The 17499-nt window shown below is 47.0% G+C and overlaps 1 protein-coding gene across 6 annotated transcripts in view; it reads right to left on the bottom strand.

The window, feature by feature from the left end:
* DYM (dymeclin) overlaps positions 1-17499 on the bottom strand; it is a 372541-nt gene that overhangs the window by 57211 nt on the left and 297831 nt on the right. For 4 of the 6 annotated variants that reach the window (XM_051851233.3, XM_002713527.6, XM_089305763.1 and 1 more), the window contains 2 exons: positions 15392-15574; positions 235-348 (listed from right to left, as the gene is read on the bottom strand). In XM_051851233.3, the coding sequence (XP_051707193.1) occupies positions 235-348; positions 15392-15574 (297 nt within the window). The remainder of the gene's footprint in view (positions 1-234; positions 349-15391; positions 15575-17499) is intronic. The other 2 variants (XM_089305764.1, XM_089305765.1) reach the window with 1 other exon arrangement.

Below are 17499 nucleotides of genomic sequence, written 5' to 3'. Positions count from 1 at the left end.
TCTCATGAGAGCCGTGTGCCCCACTATGCCCGCCGCCCGGATGCCATACTGGGTAGGTCTCCGCCTGTCCAGCACCATGAACTTCCAACCCTGACGATCAGCGTCTGCATGCGCTCAGAGCCAAATCTCGTTGAAGCCACAGCGCTGAGCAGAATGGCTCGGAACAGGGCCTGCCCAGACACCAACATCTCATCAAGGGGTAAGAGCAGTCAGGTGCGACTTTAGCCGTCTTACCTTTAGTCTGTCCTTGGGCAGCGCAACCACCCCTTGCTTGATGATTTCCAGGACCCGCTCCACGGACAGCTCTGCCCCAGCTTGCAGCAACCTGGAGCTGAAGAAGGTGATGACCTGCAACGAGAGTGTTTCCTTTCAAACAAGCAGTCGTGCGGACTTGGTTTTTGCTGGATGCCTTTCCCACGTGGTGGTCAAGCCCTCCCAGCTCCACTTCTAGAGTGCCCTGGTGGCTTTTCACTCGCTAGCCTTCCTGAACCCGTCCTCTCTCTTCAGGGTTTGGAGGCGGGATCGCAGCCGAGCCCTGGATATGCATGGATGCTTGCTCGTCTGTGGATGAAGCAGTCTCTTGAATTCTGCCCTCTCCTGTGCTGCCTCATCTTCCCATTCTGCCTCATGTGGATGGAACAGAAGCACCCATGGTGGGGGTGGGGGTGGGGGTGGGGTGGGGGTGTCTAAGCGAAACCCAAACTGGGAGACCCGTCAAGTTCGAGGCTTACTGTGCACTCTCAGGGAAAGGCTTACTAGGAAAGGAATTTTAACTAATGCTAAAATGACGTTTGCGGGATTACGGATGAATTTAATTGATCCACATCACCCTTAGCCCTGAGCACAGGGAAAATCAGCAGCAAGCCGCGACTTCTCTGGTTTCCCGACACAGCACAGCCTCAGCCGGGCAGCAAGATGCTAACCCAGTAGCGTTCTGGAAGTAAGAGTCCCTAAACCTTTGTCACTAACAACTGAAAGAATATCACGGTTTTCAAGCAAATCCTTTAAACACACACACACACAATGTTAATAAATCAAGAAAACCTGATCCGTTTTCACTCAGGAGAATAACACATGTTTACAGTTAGGGATGCAAAAATACAAACATTCATTTTTTTTTTTAAACATGGAACTTTTCCTGTTTTCTAATTATTCAAGAGTACAAACAACTTTTCACGAATCCAGTGGAAAGTTCACTTGGTTATGTAAATGCCACTGGAAGCCATTGTTCTGGAAGGCAGAGGGACGAAGCTGGAGCCAGGGCCATCACCGAACCTGGGCCTCATGCTCTGGCATCGAGAGAGGACAAGGCAGCTGCTTCGGCGGCCAGAGCAGAGTGCCGGCGCCAGCTTCTCACAAGTTGTGACGTTGCTCACGACAGGCTGGGTTTTCAACATGTGCCTAAGGGTCCTAACTTTCCCAAGTCAAATGTTAAGCCCCCTTTGGGATTCTCAGATAAACTTTTGTTCCGTTTATATACAACAGTTACGCAAATTGATTTTTATAATACAGTGAATACATCTTTGAAGAACACAAATAGAAAACATATTGCGGGCTGGCGCTGTGGCATAGTAGGTTAAGCCTCTGCCTGCAGTGCCAGCATCCCATATGGGCACTGGTTCATGTCCTGGCTGCTCCACTTCTGATCCAGCTTACTGCTTATAGCCTGAGAGGGCAGTGGAAGATGGCCCAAGTGCTTGGGCTCCTGCATTCGGAGGAAACTCCTGGCTCCTGGCTTCGGATTGGCTCAGTTTCAGCCATTGCGGCCATTTGGGGAGTGAACCAGTTGATGGAAGACCTTCCTCTGTTTCTCTTTCTCTGTAAGTCTGCCTCTCAAATAAATAAAAATAAATCTTTAAAAAAACATTGTGATAGTTCCATTAAAACCTTAACCAATGTCTTACTTCTGTGTAAATATTAAATAATTTTCACTCCTTATTACTTCCTATTTTTGAGTTTAATTACCCTTCTAGCTTCTTAATATGCAATTTTAGATCACTGATTTAAAACCTTTTTTTAAAAAAAATTTAAAAAGTGTTATGTGAAAGGCAAAGCCACACAGCCACACACACACACACACACACACACACACACACACCCAGAGACAGAATGTGAGAGAGACAGAGAGAGAGAAACAGGAGTGTCTTTCATCTATTGGTTCATTCTCCAAATGCCTGCAACAGCTGGGGCTGGACCAGGCTGAAGCCAGGAGCCCAGAACTTAAAGTGGGTCTCCCACATGGGTGACAAGGATCCAAGTACTGAGCCATCACTTGCTGCCTCCCAGGTGTGCGTTCGCAGGAAGCTGGCGTCAGAGTGGAGCTGGCACTCTGATACGGACTGCAGGCATCCCAAGCGGTGTCTTAACTGCTGAGCTGAATGCCTGCCCCTTTTGTAACAGAAGCATTTAACACTATCCATTTCCCTCTGAGCTTTGCTGTGTTCCACAAATTCAGATATACTGCATTTTCATTTTTACTCAATTTAGTTTTGTTCTATTTCCTTTGTAACCTCTTGTTTGACCCACAGATGTACTGTTTAATTTCCAACTATTTGGAATTTTCCAGCTATTTTTCTGATTTATTTCTATTTTAATTTTACTGTGGTCAAAGTATATAATCTATGATTTTTTAAAAAAAATTTGAAATGCAGAGAGACAGAGATACATACATACACACACACACACACCTTCCTATGCTGGTTCACTCCTCAAATGCTCATAACAGCCAGGGCTGGGCCAAGCTGAGGCCAGGAGCTAGGAACTGAATCTGTCTCCCACATGAGTGGCAGGGATCCAACTACTTGCACCATTATCTGTTCCTGTTAAGGCGTGCATTTTAAAAAAAGATTTATTTTATTTATTTGAAGGGCAGGGTGATAGAGGAAGAGACATCAAAAAAGATCTTCCATCCACTGGTTCACTCTCCAAATGGCTGGGGCTGGGCCAGGCAGAAGCCAGGAGCCTGGAACTCCGTCTGGGTCTTCCCCGTGAGTGGCAAGGGTCCAAGGACTTGACCATCTTCTGCTGCTTTTCCAGACTCACGAGCAGGGTCTGGATTGGAAGCAGAGCAGCTAGGACTCCAACAGCCCCCAGGGCACACATTAGCAGGGAAGTGGAATTGGGAGTATAGCTGGGACTTGAACTCAGGCACTCAGATATGAATGTAGCCATCCCAAGGAGAATCTGAACAATTGAGCCAAACACGTGCCCTTCGACATGGCTTATCTGTTGAGCTTTATGGCCCCAAGTATGGTTAATTTTGGTGAACGTTCCATGTAAACTTATGTTGTTGGGTGGAAGGTTCTATAGATGTCAACTAAATCAAATTGGCTGGTAATATTGTTAGGCCTTCTGTAGCTTAGTAATTTTTGGTTTATTTTCTGCATCAATTACTGATAAAGAAGTGTTGGCTTTCCCAGTTGTACTTATGGATTTGTCTCTTTCTACTTGCAATTCCATTGGCTTGTGTTTCCTAGATTCTGAAGCTCTGCTGTTAGGCACATACAATTTAGGACAGTTAGGTCTTCCTGGTCACTTGCACTCTTTAGCATCACATGGTATCTGCCCCTCCATCCTTGGTACCATTCCTTGTTCTCAAGTCCACTTTGCCTGCTATTATTAAGTCACCTGTTTTTCTTTTGATAAAATGTTTACATGGTTAAACTTTTTTTTTTTTTAAACTTTCAGCCTACCTCTGGCCGTATCTTTGCAGTGGATTTCTTATTGACAGTGAAGTCTTCCTTTCTATCCAGGTTGAAAACCTGTCCTTTAATTGAAGCACTAGGACCACTGACATGTAATTACTGGCATGGTTGCTTGTTGCTTTCTCTTTGTTCTATTGTTTGTTAAGCTTTTCTTGCCTGCTTTTTGACTGAGTATAATTTATGATTCTATTTTATCTCCACCTATTCTCACTAGTTGTATCTGTTTCTATTTTTAGTGGTTGCCTTAGAGTTTACAATGTACATTTTTAATTTATCACAGTCTGTCTTCAAATAATACTATGCCACGTCACACGGTCAAGAACAGGGAAGAGTGAAATTTCACCCATCGCTGAGTCTTGTTCTATTGTCTCTTGCTGATCCGATTCTTTCTTGCTGTCTTCTCTCCCGTATGTTTGGCTGGATGTTACACATTCTGAGCAGAGAGGCTCTGCAGGACCACAGAGAGGGAGGCAAACTCTTCATGCTGAAATTGGGCATGGCCCTTCAGAGGGCAGGCTTGGCGGCTGAGCTAAATAGAGCGAGCAGGATTTGGGTTTTGTCTCGCTAGGCTACCTGCAGGGTGGTGATGCGCTAAGGATGCCTCCACTTAGATGGGACCTGTGAGCCCCTGCTCCACCTTCTCCTCAAGGTTCGCCCTGTGCGTCCAGGTCACCGAGCGGGTCTGATCCCTTCGCAGCAGTAACCTGCTGCTGCATGTCATGCAGGACTTGCCGGGCTGGTGGCAGGAGGGAGGGGTTCTTTTCCTGGACCTCAATTCTCAATAGATCTGTGACCCTGAGCGTGCAGTATGAGGTTTTCTTCCCCTTTTTTGCATGGAAGCCCAACGTTTGCCAGGTGACTGTGGGAGTGTGGTGGGAGGCACCTCTGCAGAACTCGGATAAGATGCTGGACTGCAGGAGGTTCCCGCCCCTTCCCCACAGGTACAGGGTGTCTCTTCTGCCCTTCCCCAGCGACTCTGGATCTCTGCCCAGGCCCTGAGCACCACCGGGTTTCCTGCTCCTCCTCCAGCAACTTATGGTTTGGACCGTTGAGAGAAGGGTCTAGCAGGACCACGGGGCTGTGTGTTTCCCTTGTTGACATCGTGCTGGGATGCTCTGTCTGACTTCCTGCCTGCCACTGGTCTCAGTGGAAAGGAACTGGTGAGAGAGCGTGAATTTCTCTGGTGCTGGGGTCTCCTGGGTGTTCAGTATGTCTTGCTAGTCATATACTGAATACCTTCTGCAAGCTGTGCGTGGTGACCACCTAGACCCCTTGTGCTCTGTCACAGGCAATCGAACCTGGGGTCTCACCTCCGCTTGAGACAAGCATCCCTCCTTGGATGCTCTGTGACCTCGGCTTGTTGATGGGATCAAGATAAGTTACGATTTGTGGTTTCTCTCTTTTTCTCCTTGGTACATTGGGAACTCTCTCTAGCTTTCTGTATCCTGTATACAAGTCTACTCCAGGAAACTCTTTTTATTTTTTGGAATAAATTTATTTAAGTACAATTTACATACAACAAAATGAACGCATCCATTTTACTGGTATAGTTCAATGAATTTCGAATAATATGCATATCTTAGAACTGACACCCCTCCACCACCAACACATTCACTCCTGTTCTTTGTCTGTTTGAACCTTATCCCACCCTCAACCCCGTTCTCTTTGCCCAGAACATTCTGTCACCATGACTCACCCTTGACCTCCTCTAAGCCTAGGCTCCAACGCACCTTCTAAGAAAGGCCCTCCACGACTATGCTCTTTAAGTGTGCAATATCCCGCCCCCATTCCGACCAGCTCTCCCTCCCTTTCCTTCTTCTGTTATTCCCCCGTATGCAGCTGGGGAGATCCTGATGCCATTTACTGAGGTAAGAAAGACTGTAGAACAAAACCAAGCATCCTGGTGCACCCTGGCTCACCCGAGCAGGGCTGTCAATGAGCGCACCGAACGCCCTGAGCTCGGTCAGGACGGGCAGCTCTAGTGCGACTCTTACACTGTCCAGGCGGGGAAGCGCTCTCGTCTTCTCCATGTCTCGCGGCTATTAGAGCTCACGGTGTCTGCTCTCTGTTCACATCTGGCCACTACGCCACAGGCAACTAGGACGTTTCTCCCGTGTCCTGTCTCCTTTGGTGTGGTAACTGTGCTTTGTCCTGTTGCTCGCTTCAGCCAGATCCCATCCTCTTGGGGTGTTTCAGATGGGAGGCATAGGTGCCAGTGGGGAGTAAGGACTTGGCCCCTTGGAAAACATATGTCTAACTCCTTCTGCACAAGTCAGAAGCTCTCCAAGGTCACTCAGATGCCGAGGATCACTGAACGTCGTAACGAAAAATATCAGCGCTCAACTCCCTGGCGACTAAAAATAGCAGCAGCTCACCAGTCTCCTCTACTGCCACTTTTCAAGGTTAACACCAGGAAGGAAGAACACAGCACAGCCTTGCTTACGTCACCATCTCAGGGTACCCAGGCGAGGGACGGGGAAGGCGAAGTGCTCAAAGAGGCGAAGGGCAGAGATGTTACTTCTGTTTCTCACAGCATTCTTCGCAAAATATGTGAAAGGGGCTTATACATTGTAAAAAGAATGTTCAGAGCCCCCAGCACTATCTGAAGGCTAGTATTCAACAAGAAGTTCCTGGAAACCTTGCTCACTTTGATTCTTACCTCAGTTTAGCCACGTGAAGGTTGAAAAACGTGGGACTCAGAATGGGAAGACCAGAATTCTAGGCCTGGCTGAGTGACTTACAGGCCAAGGGACGCGAAGCCAACCTTTTCCAGCCCTGCTCTGCTTCCCTCCCAAGGGTGACGGAAGGGTCAATGAAAGAACACAACATGTTTATGAAGTTCCCTACCTGCATCTCTAGTGCAGAGTAGGTGTGTTTAAAAAAAAAAAAATTATGCAGTGATTTAGTTTTGAGAACTGCACACTAGCACACAGCCAGGTGGTCATCCTGAGAGGGCATTCTTCACTGGATGTGGCTGAAGTGTCGGTAAGTGGTCCATTCTTCTGACAGCAACACACAAACACACACTGGCTGCAAGTCCGGTTTTGCACAGGGCTCTACACCATGCAATGTGCAGTGAGGTTTTTTTTTTTTGTTTGTTTGTTTTTTTTTTAAGATTTATTTACTTATTTGAAAGGCAAAGTTTACAGAGAGAGAGAGAGAGAGAGACAGAGTCAGACAGACAGACAGAGATATCTTGCACCTGCTGGCTCACTCTCCAAAAGGAGCTAGGCTGATCTGAAGCTAGAAGCCAGGAGCTTCTTCTGGTTCTCTCACATACGTGCAGGGGCCTAAGCACTTGGACCAACTTCTGCTGCTTTCCCAGGCCATCAGCAGGGAGCTGGATCAGAAGTGGAGCAGCCAGGACTCAAACTGGTCCCTGTATGGGATGCTGGTGCTGCAGGCAGTGGCTTTATCCACTACACCACAGCGCCAGCCCCATCGAAGTTTTTTCAATTTCCTACCTTCCCTTGACTTTTCACTTCTTCCCAAGGGGAATTAATTTTAAATGGATGTAGCTTAAACCTTTTGAATGGTTCTTGTTGTCCTAATTTAGAATATATAATTTTCAGAGTCATTTGAAAATATATATTTTAATTAATTTAAAAACTTTTAAATTCATTTTCATTTTATTTAAAAGGCAGAGAGAACAGAAAGAGATTTTTCCATCCACTAATTGAGTCTCAGAATGCTCATGACAGCCAGGGCTGGGCCAAGCGAACGCCAGGAGCCTGGAACTCAACCTGAGTCTCCCAGTGTAATTGGCAGGGACCCAGGTATGTGAGTCATCATCTGCTGCCTCCCAGGGTGCACATTAGCAGGAAGCTGATCAGAAGTGGAGCGGGGGCTTGAATCAGGCACTCTGACCTAGGATGCAGATAACCCGATTTTTATTTTTAATTGACCCATAGCAATTTTATACATGGGGTACACTGTGGGATTAAAATATGTCAATGTGTGATGATCAGATCAGGGTAATGGGCATATCTATCACCCCCAAAATGTATCATATCTTAGTGTTAAAGTAATCAAAATCCTTTCTTCTAGCTACTTTAAAGCATTTAATTAATTGTCGCCAACCACAGATACGGTACTGTGCCTCCAAGCCAAGCGCACCCTAGCTCCTCCTACCAGCCCCTCTCCATCCAGACACACTGCTAAGGATGTCGGCAGCCTGCTTTCTGAGAAAGGTCCTGATTTTCACCCCTGTTGCAAATACAGACTGATTTGACATCATCAGAAGTCACTGAAGGAAGAAGAGCACCTGGAAGGCCCCAGGCCTGTGCCCGTGATCAGATGTCGCGGGAGGTGAGGGGCACCCCAAAGAGGAATGCAGGAACAGTCCGCGGGGCTCAGCGCAGCAGTGGGCGCAGTGACTGCCGACATGGGCCCTGGCTCCATCACTTTCTGAATGCGTGATCACGAGAGCAAGTTAATTCTTCTTCTCAGACTGGCCTCTTTATCTGCAGACTGAGACTGAAATGAAATACACCTCACAGGTCTGTTTTTAGTGACGATTAAGTAAGATCATGCATATGAGTGCCTAGCAAGTACGCAATCAAAGCTAGTGATGATGAACAGAGAAGGAGCAAATGGTTTTTGACGAAGCTTAAATAAATTTTTAGAGTTAAATAATCCAAGTGATGTGTTATACTACGATGATCTGTTTACCTGTTATAGGTGGGCCCCTAGGAAAAAGCCACAGGGTGCTCTTTTGTGAGAAACACAAAGAAGATATTGACTCTGACAATGAAAGGAACCGAGAATTAAACCGAGAGCACTTCTCCCCCGTACACTGCAGGTGATACTGCCAGACATGTACAGTACACAGTTTAAGCAACTATTTTTGAAAACAGGAAAGAAAAAAGATTTTTTAAAAGAGAGGAAGGAAGGAAAGCAGAAATTGGGATCAGAGAGACCCAGGAGGAGGCCGACACTGGGACAGAAGGCAAGAGTCTACTTCTCAGAGGGCAGACTGGAGAGAAGGAGAGGACGCAGACTCGGAGCATGGAATCGGAACAAGGGCAGGTTGCATATTCCTATAATGTAAAGACCTGGATAAATCTTGGAAAACCAAGAATGTACCCCTCTGGAGCCCGAAAGATACATTTACAAACGGATATCAGCAAACAGTCTTTTACCATTGCAATGCCCACTCTTGGGGATATTCTTAGGCCCAATTAGACACCGAGAGACTCCACAATAGACCGAGCCACACTTGGCACACGCTGACTTAAAAGGATGAAACGCCAGGGGAAGCAGCGTGCTGCCAGCATGGCACAGGCCTCCTGTTTGCCTTGGGAACCCTTGCAGTGGTTTCTAGGACAGCCTGCAGCCCTCATGTGACAGCTGATACGAAAGAACAAGCTACCACACAGCAGCCTCCTTACTGCAGACATCATGCCTCAGAGAGAAGCCAGGACCCTGGTGACAGTCTCAGCCCCTAGGTCCCTTTGTGCCCAAAACCGGAGCTTCCCACCTGGTATTTACAGTTCAGTCATAGTCCTCCCAGTCCACACTCGGCTGACCAATCACAGGTCACTTTATCACACTAGTTTATCACAGCGGCGCTGCCTAAAAACACAGCTGACACTCACCTTCCTTGGATCTCTAGGGGACGGTTAGAAGCAGTTTAAGCCAAGGCCAATCTCTCGTGTAAAAGGGGGGAGAGGGGTTTGTTAAGACCTTACTCACACACATAATGAATCTTAAGCTCAATATTTTACTTCCAAAAGTGGTACTAGTAAGAAAGAGAAACGGATTTGAACAGATCCATGAAGAGCATGGTTAGAAGTAGGGTTTTAGAAATAAGTAAACAGCTAGCCCATAAAGATGCCTTCACAGAGAAAAATGATTTTTGCTCAACATCGTAATCCTTAACACTGCTGTCAGAGGGACGGGTCATGACAGGGACGAAGATCCTGCCTGAGCTCCAGAGTTTCCTGCAAGGCTGAACCGCAGCGGGAAGGGCTGCCCTCCGTGAGACACTCCCGGGCCACGGACTCCACTTTCCAAGGAGGTAAGGATGCCGCGCGAGCCTGGTGTTCCCACATCCTCACTTCCACCAAAGCATGCAATCAGCAGTACTTCTTGTACTAGAAACCAGTCTGCTCAGCTGTCAAACATCATACAGCTCACAAAAGAAGACAGGGATAACTTATACTGAAGTTAACAGCAATTTGTTTCATGATCTTTTTTTGACAGGCAGAGTTAGACAGTGAGAGAGAGAGACAGAGAGAAAGGTCTTCCTTCTGTTGGTTCACCCCCCAAAATGGCCACTACAGCCGGTGCGCTGCGCTGATCTGAAGCCAGGAGCCAGGTGCTTCTCCTGGTCTCCCATGCGGGTGCAGGGCCCAAACACTTGGGCCATCCTCCACTGCACTCCCGGGCCACAGCAGAGAGCTGGACTGGAAGAGGAGCAACCGGGACAGAATCCGGTGCCCCGACTGGGACTAGAACCCGGGGTGCCAGCGCTGCAGGCAGAGGATTAGCCTAGTGAGCTGCGGCGCTGGCCTCATGATCTTAATAACACTAATAAGTCTCAATTTTGAAGGAGGAATTTATACCGATTAAACTCAGAGTTAATAAAGAAGGACACGGGGCCAGAGACAATCCACTCGAGAAGCAGCTTGCGGACTCTCACACATCCTAGAGCGATCTGCATGGGAATGTGAATTCATAATGGCAAGAAGTTAAAGGTTTGGACAAAAATGTCAAGTCTAAGAAATTAACAAGCTCCCGATGTGGAGTTTCTGGTTTATAGCTTTTCTTTTACTAAAAGATTTATTTATCTACTTGAAAGTCAGAGTTACAGACAGAGCGGGAGAGATGGAAGGGGAGGCAGAGACAGAGGGAGAGGGAGAGGCAGAGGGAGGGAGGGAGGGAGGGAGAGAGAGGGAGAGATCTTCCACCTGCTGGTACACTCCCCAAATGGCTGCAATGGCTGGGGCTCAGCAAGGCCAAAGTCTAGAGCTTCATCTGGGTTTCACACATGGGCACAGGGGTCCAACTACTTGGGCATTCTTCCGTTGCCTTCCCAGGCACAGTAGTAGGGAGCTATATCAGAAGTGGAACAGCCAAACTGGCGCCCATATGGGATGCCAGTGTTGTAGGGGGAGGATTTTACTAGCTACACCCCAATGCCACACTCCCCTCCTTATATCTTGACTTCACAGATGGAAGCTGAACCCAAATACACAGTTCTGTTGATGATACCTAAACGATGCTGGTTTATGTTTAGGAAAATGACAAGAGTGCAAGAAAAATATTGTGCTGTAAGTGTAGCCCTTAGGTATACAGTTGAAGCAAACAAGGGAAAGCCAATAAAAACACTGATTAAACTGACAGACAGGAGCCGGGGGAGGCGGGGCTTGGCAGTGGTGAACATGCGCATTCCACATCAGAATGCCTAGGTTCTGAGTGTCTGGATTTGACTCCCGGCTCTTGCTCCAGACTCCAGATTGCTGTTGATGCAGACCTGGGAGGCACCGGTGATGATTCCAGCAGTTGGGTTCCTGCCATGCATATGGGAGACCCGCATTGAGTTCCCAGCTCCTGGCTCCCCCTATCCCTAGTCACTCCCACTAGAGTTCAGGCATTTGGGGACTGAGCCCACAAATATTTGTGCTCTCTCAATAATTTTAATTAAAAATAAATGACAGCACAGTTTTACTTTTTATTTCTGCCTACCAGTGATCATGAAACAGCAGCGATATGGAACAAACCAGCGAGTAGATTTGCAACAGCACACTCAACTGTGGTTTAGTGTCAACGTGTGGATTCTGAAGGATTCGGCGGTGGATCATCCTTTGTGTTAAGTCTGGAAAGGGGAGCCTAACTACTCAAATGGCTCAAAGCTGACGAACAAGCTGGTGAACTAGCTTTCGAGAACGGCTGGAGACAGTCTATGTGAAATCTGAGCAGAATCTCCGCACACGTGCGTCTTCCCATCACCCTGAGCGCAAACAGGAAGCTTCCCTTGGAGGCCACCCTCCACCCTCTCTCCTGCCCCAGCTGGGAGAGGCCTCTTCCTCCCGCAGCTTTTCAGACGCCGGCAGCTCGGCCTACCTAGCCCAGGAGAGAGCCTGCAGGCTTCTCATCTGAGGCTGCTGGTCAGCCCACTAATAAGACTTAATGACTGATCTTAAGGGCCTTCAGTGACCACTTGGTTAGCAGGAGTTTCATAAAGAGGAAGCAGCAGGGATGGAATAACTTGCAGAGTTTTTGATAGTTCTGAGCACGAGTGTCTGGACTCAAAGGGACCCAAGGGCCAGTACAATTAACGGGGTACAGCAAAGCACGATGCTGCAGGACACAGGGTAAGGACAGCAGAAAGGCTACCACAGGGAACAGGTCACACGCAAATGGAGAAGAAAAGCATTGTCAGACATGGGAAATGAAAAGGTAAAACAACCGTATTTCCAAAGAGCTGGAGGGACGGACTCTGAATTCTCCCCATACAAAGAAATGATAAATGTTTGAGGTGAAGGATAAGCCGGTTCCCTGATTTGATCATTGCACAGTGCATGCCTACACTGCGGCATCACACTGCACCCCACAGGCAGGTACAACTATGCATCAGTTAAAATGTTTTATTTATTTTTTAAGATTTATTTATTTATTTGAAAGTCAGAGTTACACAGAGAGAGGAGAGGCAGAGAGAGAGAGAAGACTTCCATCTGATGGTTCACTCCCCAATTGGCCGTAATGGCCGGAGCTGCGCCAGTCCAAGGCCAGGAGCCAGGAGCTTCCTCTGGGTCTCTCACATGGGTGCAGGGGCCCAAGGACTTGGGCCATCTTCTACTGCTTTCCCAGGCCACAGCGGAGAGCTGGATGGGAAGTGGAGCAGCCAGGTCTCAAACCGGCACTCGTGTGGGATGCCGGTGCTTCAGGCCCGGGAGTGAACCCGCTGCACCACAGTGCCAGCCCCAATTAAAATGTTTTAAAAAATTTATCTTACATAGACTCTACTGTAGCATATGCTTCAACACAAAGCAGTAAGCCAAGAAAGAGGCCAGCGTGGGGGTCAGGTTCAACAGAAAGAGAGCAGGACAGGGACTCCCCAGGGGGGCACTGCAACATGCTCACGGGAGAACCCTGCGCAGCAGGCGCACCGCAGGCGCACAGCAAGCAGGGCTCTGGGAAGGACCGGGGCTGAGAACGTGACCTCACCTCTCTGGCCCCTGGGCGAGCACTTCTAGAGTTCTGTCAGAAACTCTTCACTGTGCTAGTGAATGGGTATTTGCAACACATAATCAAGGAAGCTCTAGCATCTAGAACATAATGGAAAGATAATAAAACAAAATTGACACAGGACTTGAATAGGCGTTGCAAAAGGGAAATCCAAATGATCAGTAAACACAGGAAGCATTAGTAATTAAGGAACTACAAAGTAAAACTAAGATGCCACTACAAAACTGACAAAACTGTCAGTCTGAAACTAAGTGTTCACAAGGCTATAAAGCAATAGATGTTCTCACACAGCACTGGCCGGCGTGCAGAACGGTAGCGGCATGTAATGGAAAATCGTTTGTCCTGATACAGAACACCCAGCAATTTCACCACTGGGTAACTGCCCTAGAGAAAGGTATGGGCATGTGCTTATTACTCCAACTCTATATGCGTGAGTGATAACTTAATTATTCAATGTCTTTCTAAATGTAAGTCACACAAGGACAGGATGCCTGTTTACTGTTGTACCTAACCCTGTGAGTCATTATCAGCTGTTCAGGAAATATTTCTAGAACCAAATTAAATCAGAAAAAAACACATAGCAATAGAAAATCTAGCCATGCTGGTTCAAATCCTGGCTGTTCCACTTCGGATCTAGCTTCTTGGTACTGCGCCTGGGAAGGCAGCGGAAGATGGCCCAAGTCCTCAGGCCCCTACACCTACGGGAGACAAAGTCAAAGAAGCTCCTGACTCCTGGCTTCGGCCTGGCTCAGCCCCGGCTGTTGTGGCCATTCGGGGAGTGAACCAGCAGATGGAAGTGCACGCGCTTGTGCTCTCTCTCTCTCTCTCTCTCTCTCTCTGTAACTCTGCCTTTAAATAAATCTTTTGTTGCTGTTGTTTAAAAAGAGAAAATTTAGCCAAAGACATCTTTAAAAAGGACAGGAAAAAAAAAGTTCACAGACTTGTGAAAAATGCAATTAAAGAAATTAAAATAATTATGAAATACATTTTTGCTATAAAAAAGCAACTACTGAAATGAGTATAATGCTTTAAGTGTCCAAAGTGTAGTGAGACAGATTCCCTCTCAGGTAACTGTGGAAAGAAAACGCTGACACAGAGAAGCACAAATGGAACACTATCTCAGAACAGCAAAGTGTCCTCTGTATTGAATGTGAGAACACACCCTCTGACAGTACAAACTAGTGAAATTCCAGTTTTAAAACTCTACCATGGGGCAGGCATTTATCCTAGTGGTTTAGATGTCCATGTCCCCCACTTGAATGCCTGAGTTCAGTTCCTGGCTCTAGGGGCTGGCACTGTGGTGTAGTAGGTTAAGCTGCCTGCGGCACTGACATCCTATATGGGTATCGGTTCATGTCCCGGCTACTCCACTTCTGATCCAGGTCTCTGTTGATGGCCTGGGAAAGCAGTGGAAGATGGCCCAAGTACTCGGGCCCCTGCATCCATGTGAGAGACCTGGCAAAAGCACCTGGCTTCTGGCTTTGAATTGGCCCAGCTCTGGCCACTGCTGTCATTTGGAGAGTGGACCAGTAGACAGAAGACACCTCTCTCTGCCTCTCCCTCTGTAACTCCACCTCACAAATAAATACATACATCTTTAAAAGAAAAAATTCCTGGCTCTGGCTCCTGGACTCCAACTTCGCACGAGTGCAGATCCTGAGAGGCAGCAGTGACGGCTCAAGTACCCGGTTCCTGCCACCGCTGCGGGACTCCGTGATTACATTCCCAGCTCTAGCCCTGGCCTCGCCCCAGTGCTTGTGGGTACTCGGGCAGTGTACCAGCACAAGCTCTCAGCAGTCTGTCAGTCTCTGCTCCTCTAAGCTGCCAAAACAAAAACAAAAAACAAACTAAAACTATAGCAAAAATGTAACTTAAAAATTTACCTATAAACTGTTCGTTAATTATGAACTGATATAAAATATTCAAACTAAAATGAGCAAGAAGGGGAGAGAGGGATAATGGTAAATATATATTCTAGGACATCTATAAAACAGACTAAACAGATATTTAAAAGTGAGATTTTCAAAGTTCTGACGACATCGCAGAAAAATGTTGGTGATCTAAAAGCTAAGTAAAAATAGCAGACTACTGACTGTTCTAAAGAACGAGGGCAGGCGTCCGGTGCAGTGGCTGAGACACCTGCTTGGCATGCTGTGTCTCACACTGGAGTGCCTCGGTTGAGTCCCAGCTGCACTTCTGACTCCAGCTTCCTGATAACGTGCAGCTCGGAGACTGCAGGGATGCACCCCACCTCCTATGTGGGAGACCTAGATTGAGTTCTGGCGCTTGGCTTCGGCTGGCCCAGTCCTGCTACTGTGGGCATTTGGGGAATGAACCAGCAGAAGGAAGATCTCTGTCTCTGTTTCTCTCTCTCTGTCTTTCAAGGAGACAAACAATAAATAAGCCATTACCACTGTAGTTCTTACCGAGGTTGGTTAAACCTCTGGCTTACTAAGTTAAAAAGAATCCTGATACATGCCTCCGTTTGCACTTACCAGATCAATATTCTGCATGATGTCCTGAAATGAAGGATGCGTTCGGAACTGTTCAAAGAGGTCGCGCTTGTAAAGCAGCGCATACACCAGGTTCGGGTTGTGGTGAAGGGAGTTTGTCAGGCAGGAATTGATGATCTCCAACATCATTCGAATCACTTCCTCAATGACATTGAGGTCTTGCGCCTTATAAAGAAAACAAACGTGTTGTCAGGGGTTTTCTCCTGTAACAGAATTAGTCAAGTAAGAGAAACTGCTTGGAAAGATAAGACAAGAAAGCTCTTCAAGATTATTTCTGTCTTAGTTCTTTAGAATTAGGTTTATTGGCTACTCAAGGATTTGAGTTATAATCCTTTGATCTTTGTATGATGATTAGAAAATTCACATAATAAATTATAGACCTGCCAACGTGGAGGGAGAGCTGCTGCTCACTTAGCTCCTCACTCGGCGACCCACACGTCTATTCCCATCACTGTCATTAGACTTCCATAAGGGGAGGTTCTGGTAGGGTCTCAGCAGGTCTGAGAACAGTGCCTCATTTAGAAGATGATCTCAGTTCTCCACCTTGTCCCTTCCATCTTTATGTTCACAGACAAACAGCTTATGGTTTTTCCACTGTTTCCCCAGAGCTAACAGTCTTAGGGACTCTGAACAGAGAGTATTTGTGAGAGCACAACTCAAGCGGGTCATCAGCAATCATCCTGGGAAACAGCACTGGGAAGGGCAACACTACGGGGGCGCACTGCAGACTTCCTTCTCTCCCGAGTCCTCAGCGAGTGTCTGACAGGTGGAGCAGAACTTCCAACACTCGTGTGGCGCTCCATGTTCATAAAGGAACCTCCAAGACAACCGACTCATAAAGAAGGCAGGGCAAAGAGGGCGCCAGACCCGGAAAGCTCCCACATCTCACGCGCACTGCTAACCCGTCACACCTCCAGACTGTGTGTGCTGCTGCAGCCAGAGCAAACCCTCCCAGGGAGACACACAAGCGTGCTATGGGCATACCAAACTACAATTCTGAAGAAAGGCTGAAGTATCTACAGGAAGGCAGGAAAACAGGCAACAAAAGAAAGCAGAAAGTAAAATGGCAGACTGAAGCCCTGACATATGGACAACTATGTTAATTGCAAGTGGTCTACAAATATAATCACTGAAATCCAAAGATTGGTGAAAATATTGAAAAAACAAACAAAAAAAAACCACGGCCCAGCTATATGTTATCTACAAGAAACTTCAAGCATCAGTCACCTCAAATATAGCTAGGCTGAAGGCAAAAGGATGGAAAAAGACACTCATATAAACGGAAGGTTGAAGAAAGCACAAGCGGCTTCATTACTATCAGATAAAATGCACCTCACAAACTGCGTAGCTGGCGAGTTAGAAAATTTTCTGTCTGGTTCTCAACAGAAAACCTCTGCCACTCCTATCCTAGGGACACAAAGGTGCACCCATTCCCATGTAGTTTACCTCTGTTTCATTTCTGTTTTAACATAGTTTTATTTACTTATTTGCTTGAAAAGCAGAAAGACAAAAACAGAATTTGGCTGTAAACTTGACATGTACTAGTATACATGTAATTGACTCCCAGATGGAGAAGAGAGAAAGGATAGGGCAAAGTGGCTGTTTGAAGAGACAATGGCTAAGCATTTTCTAAAAATAATGAATGAAACAATAGCTCTCAGAGAATACACCTGAAGCACTCCCCATGCTGGAACAAGAAACCCGACACACTAGCTACATCTCATTCCTATTACTGAAAACCAAAGACAAAGAGAAAACCCTGCAGGGGGGCGAGGGCAGAACAGCATCTCCAGCAGCACAAAGGCCAGCGCCCCAGCAGGCTCCTCATAGGGAACCCCACAATCCCGCTACGCGAGGTGCCGCTGAAGAGCGGGAGAAACAGCGTCAACCAAGGGTGTCACGGCCGACAGCAGCACGTTCCAAAGGTGGAATGACGACTTTTCAGAGTAAAACACGCTGGGATAATCTGTAATCTGCTCTATACCGAATATTAAAGGGATTTCTTTAGGCAGAAGGCATATGAAACCAGACAGAAATATAGATATGTCTAAGGAAAGGTATTTTTCTTATTTTCAATTATTCTAAGAGCA

The sequence above is a fragment of the Oryctolagus cuniculus genome, chromosome 10 (assembly GCF_051225735.1).
Source record: "Oryctolagus cuniculus isolate XC-2025 breed Fujian yellow rabbit chromosome 10, ASM5122573v1, whole genome shotgun sequence".
Taxonomy (NCBI): Eukaryota; Metazoa; Chordata; class Mammalia; order Lagomorpha; family Leporidae; genus Oryctolagus; species Oryctolagus cuniculus.
The sequence above is the reverse complement of the archived record's forward strand: the minus strand, read 5'-3'. Positions and strand labels throughout refer to the sequence as shown.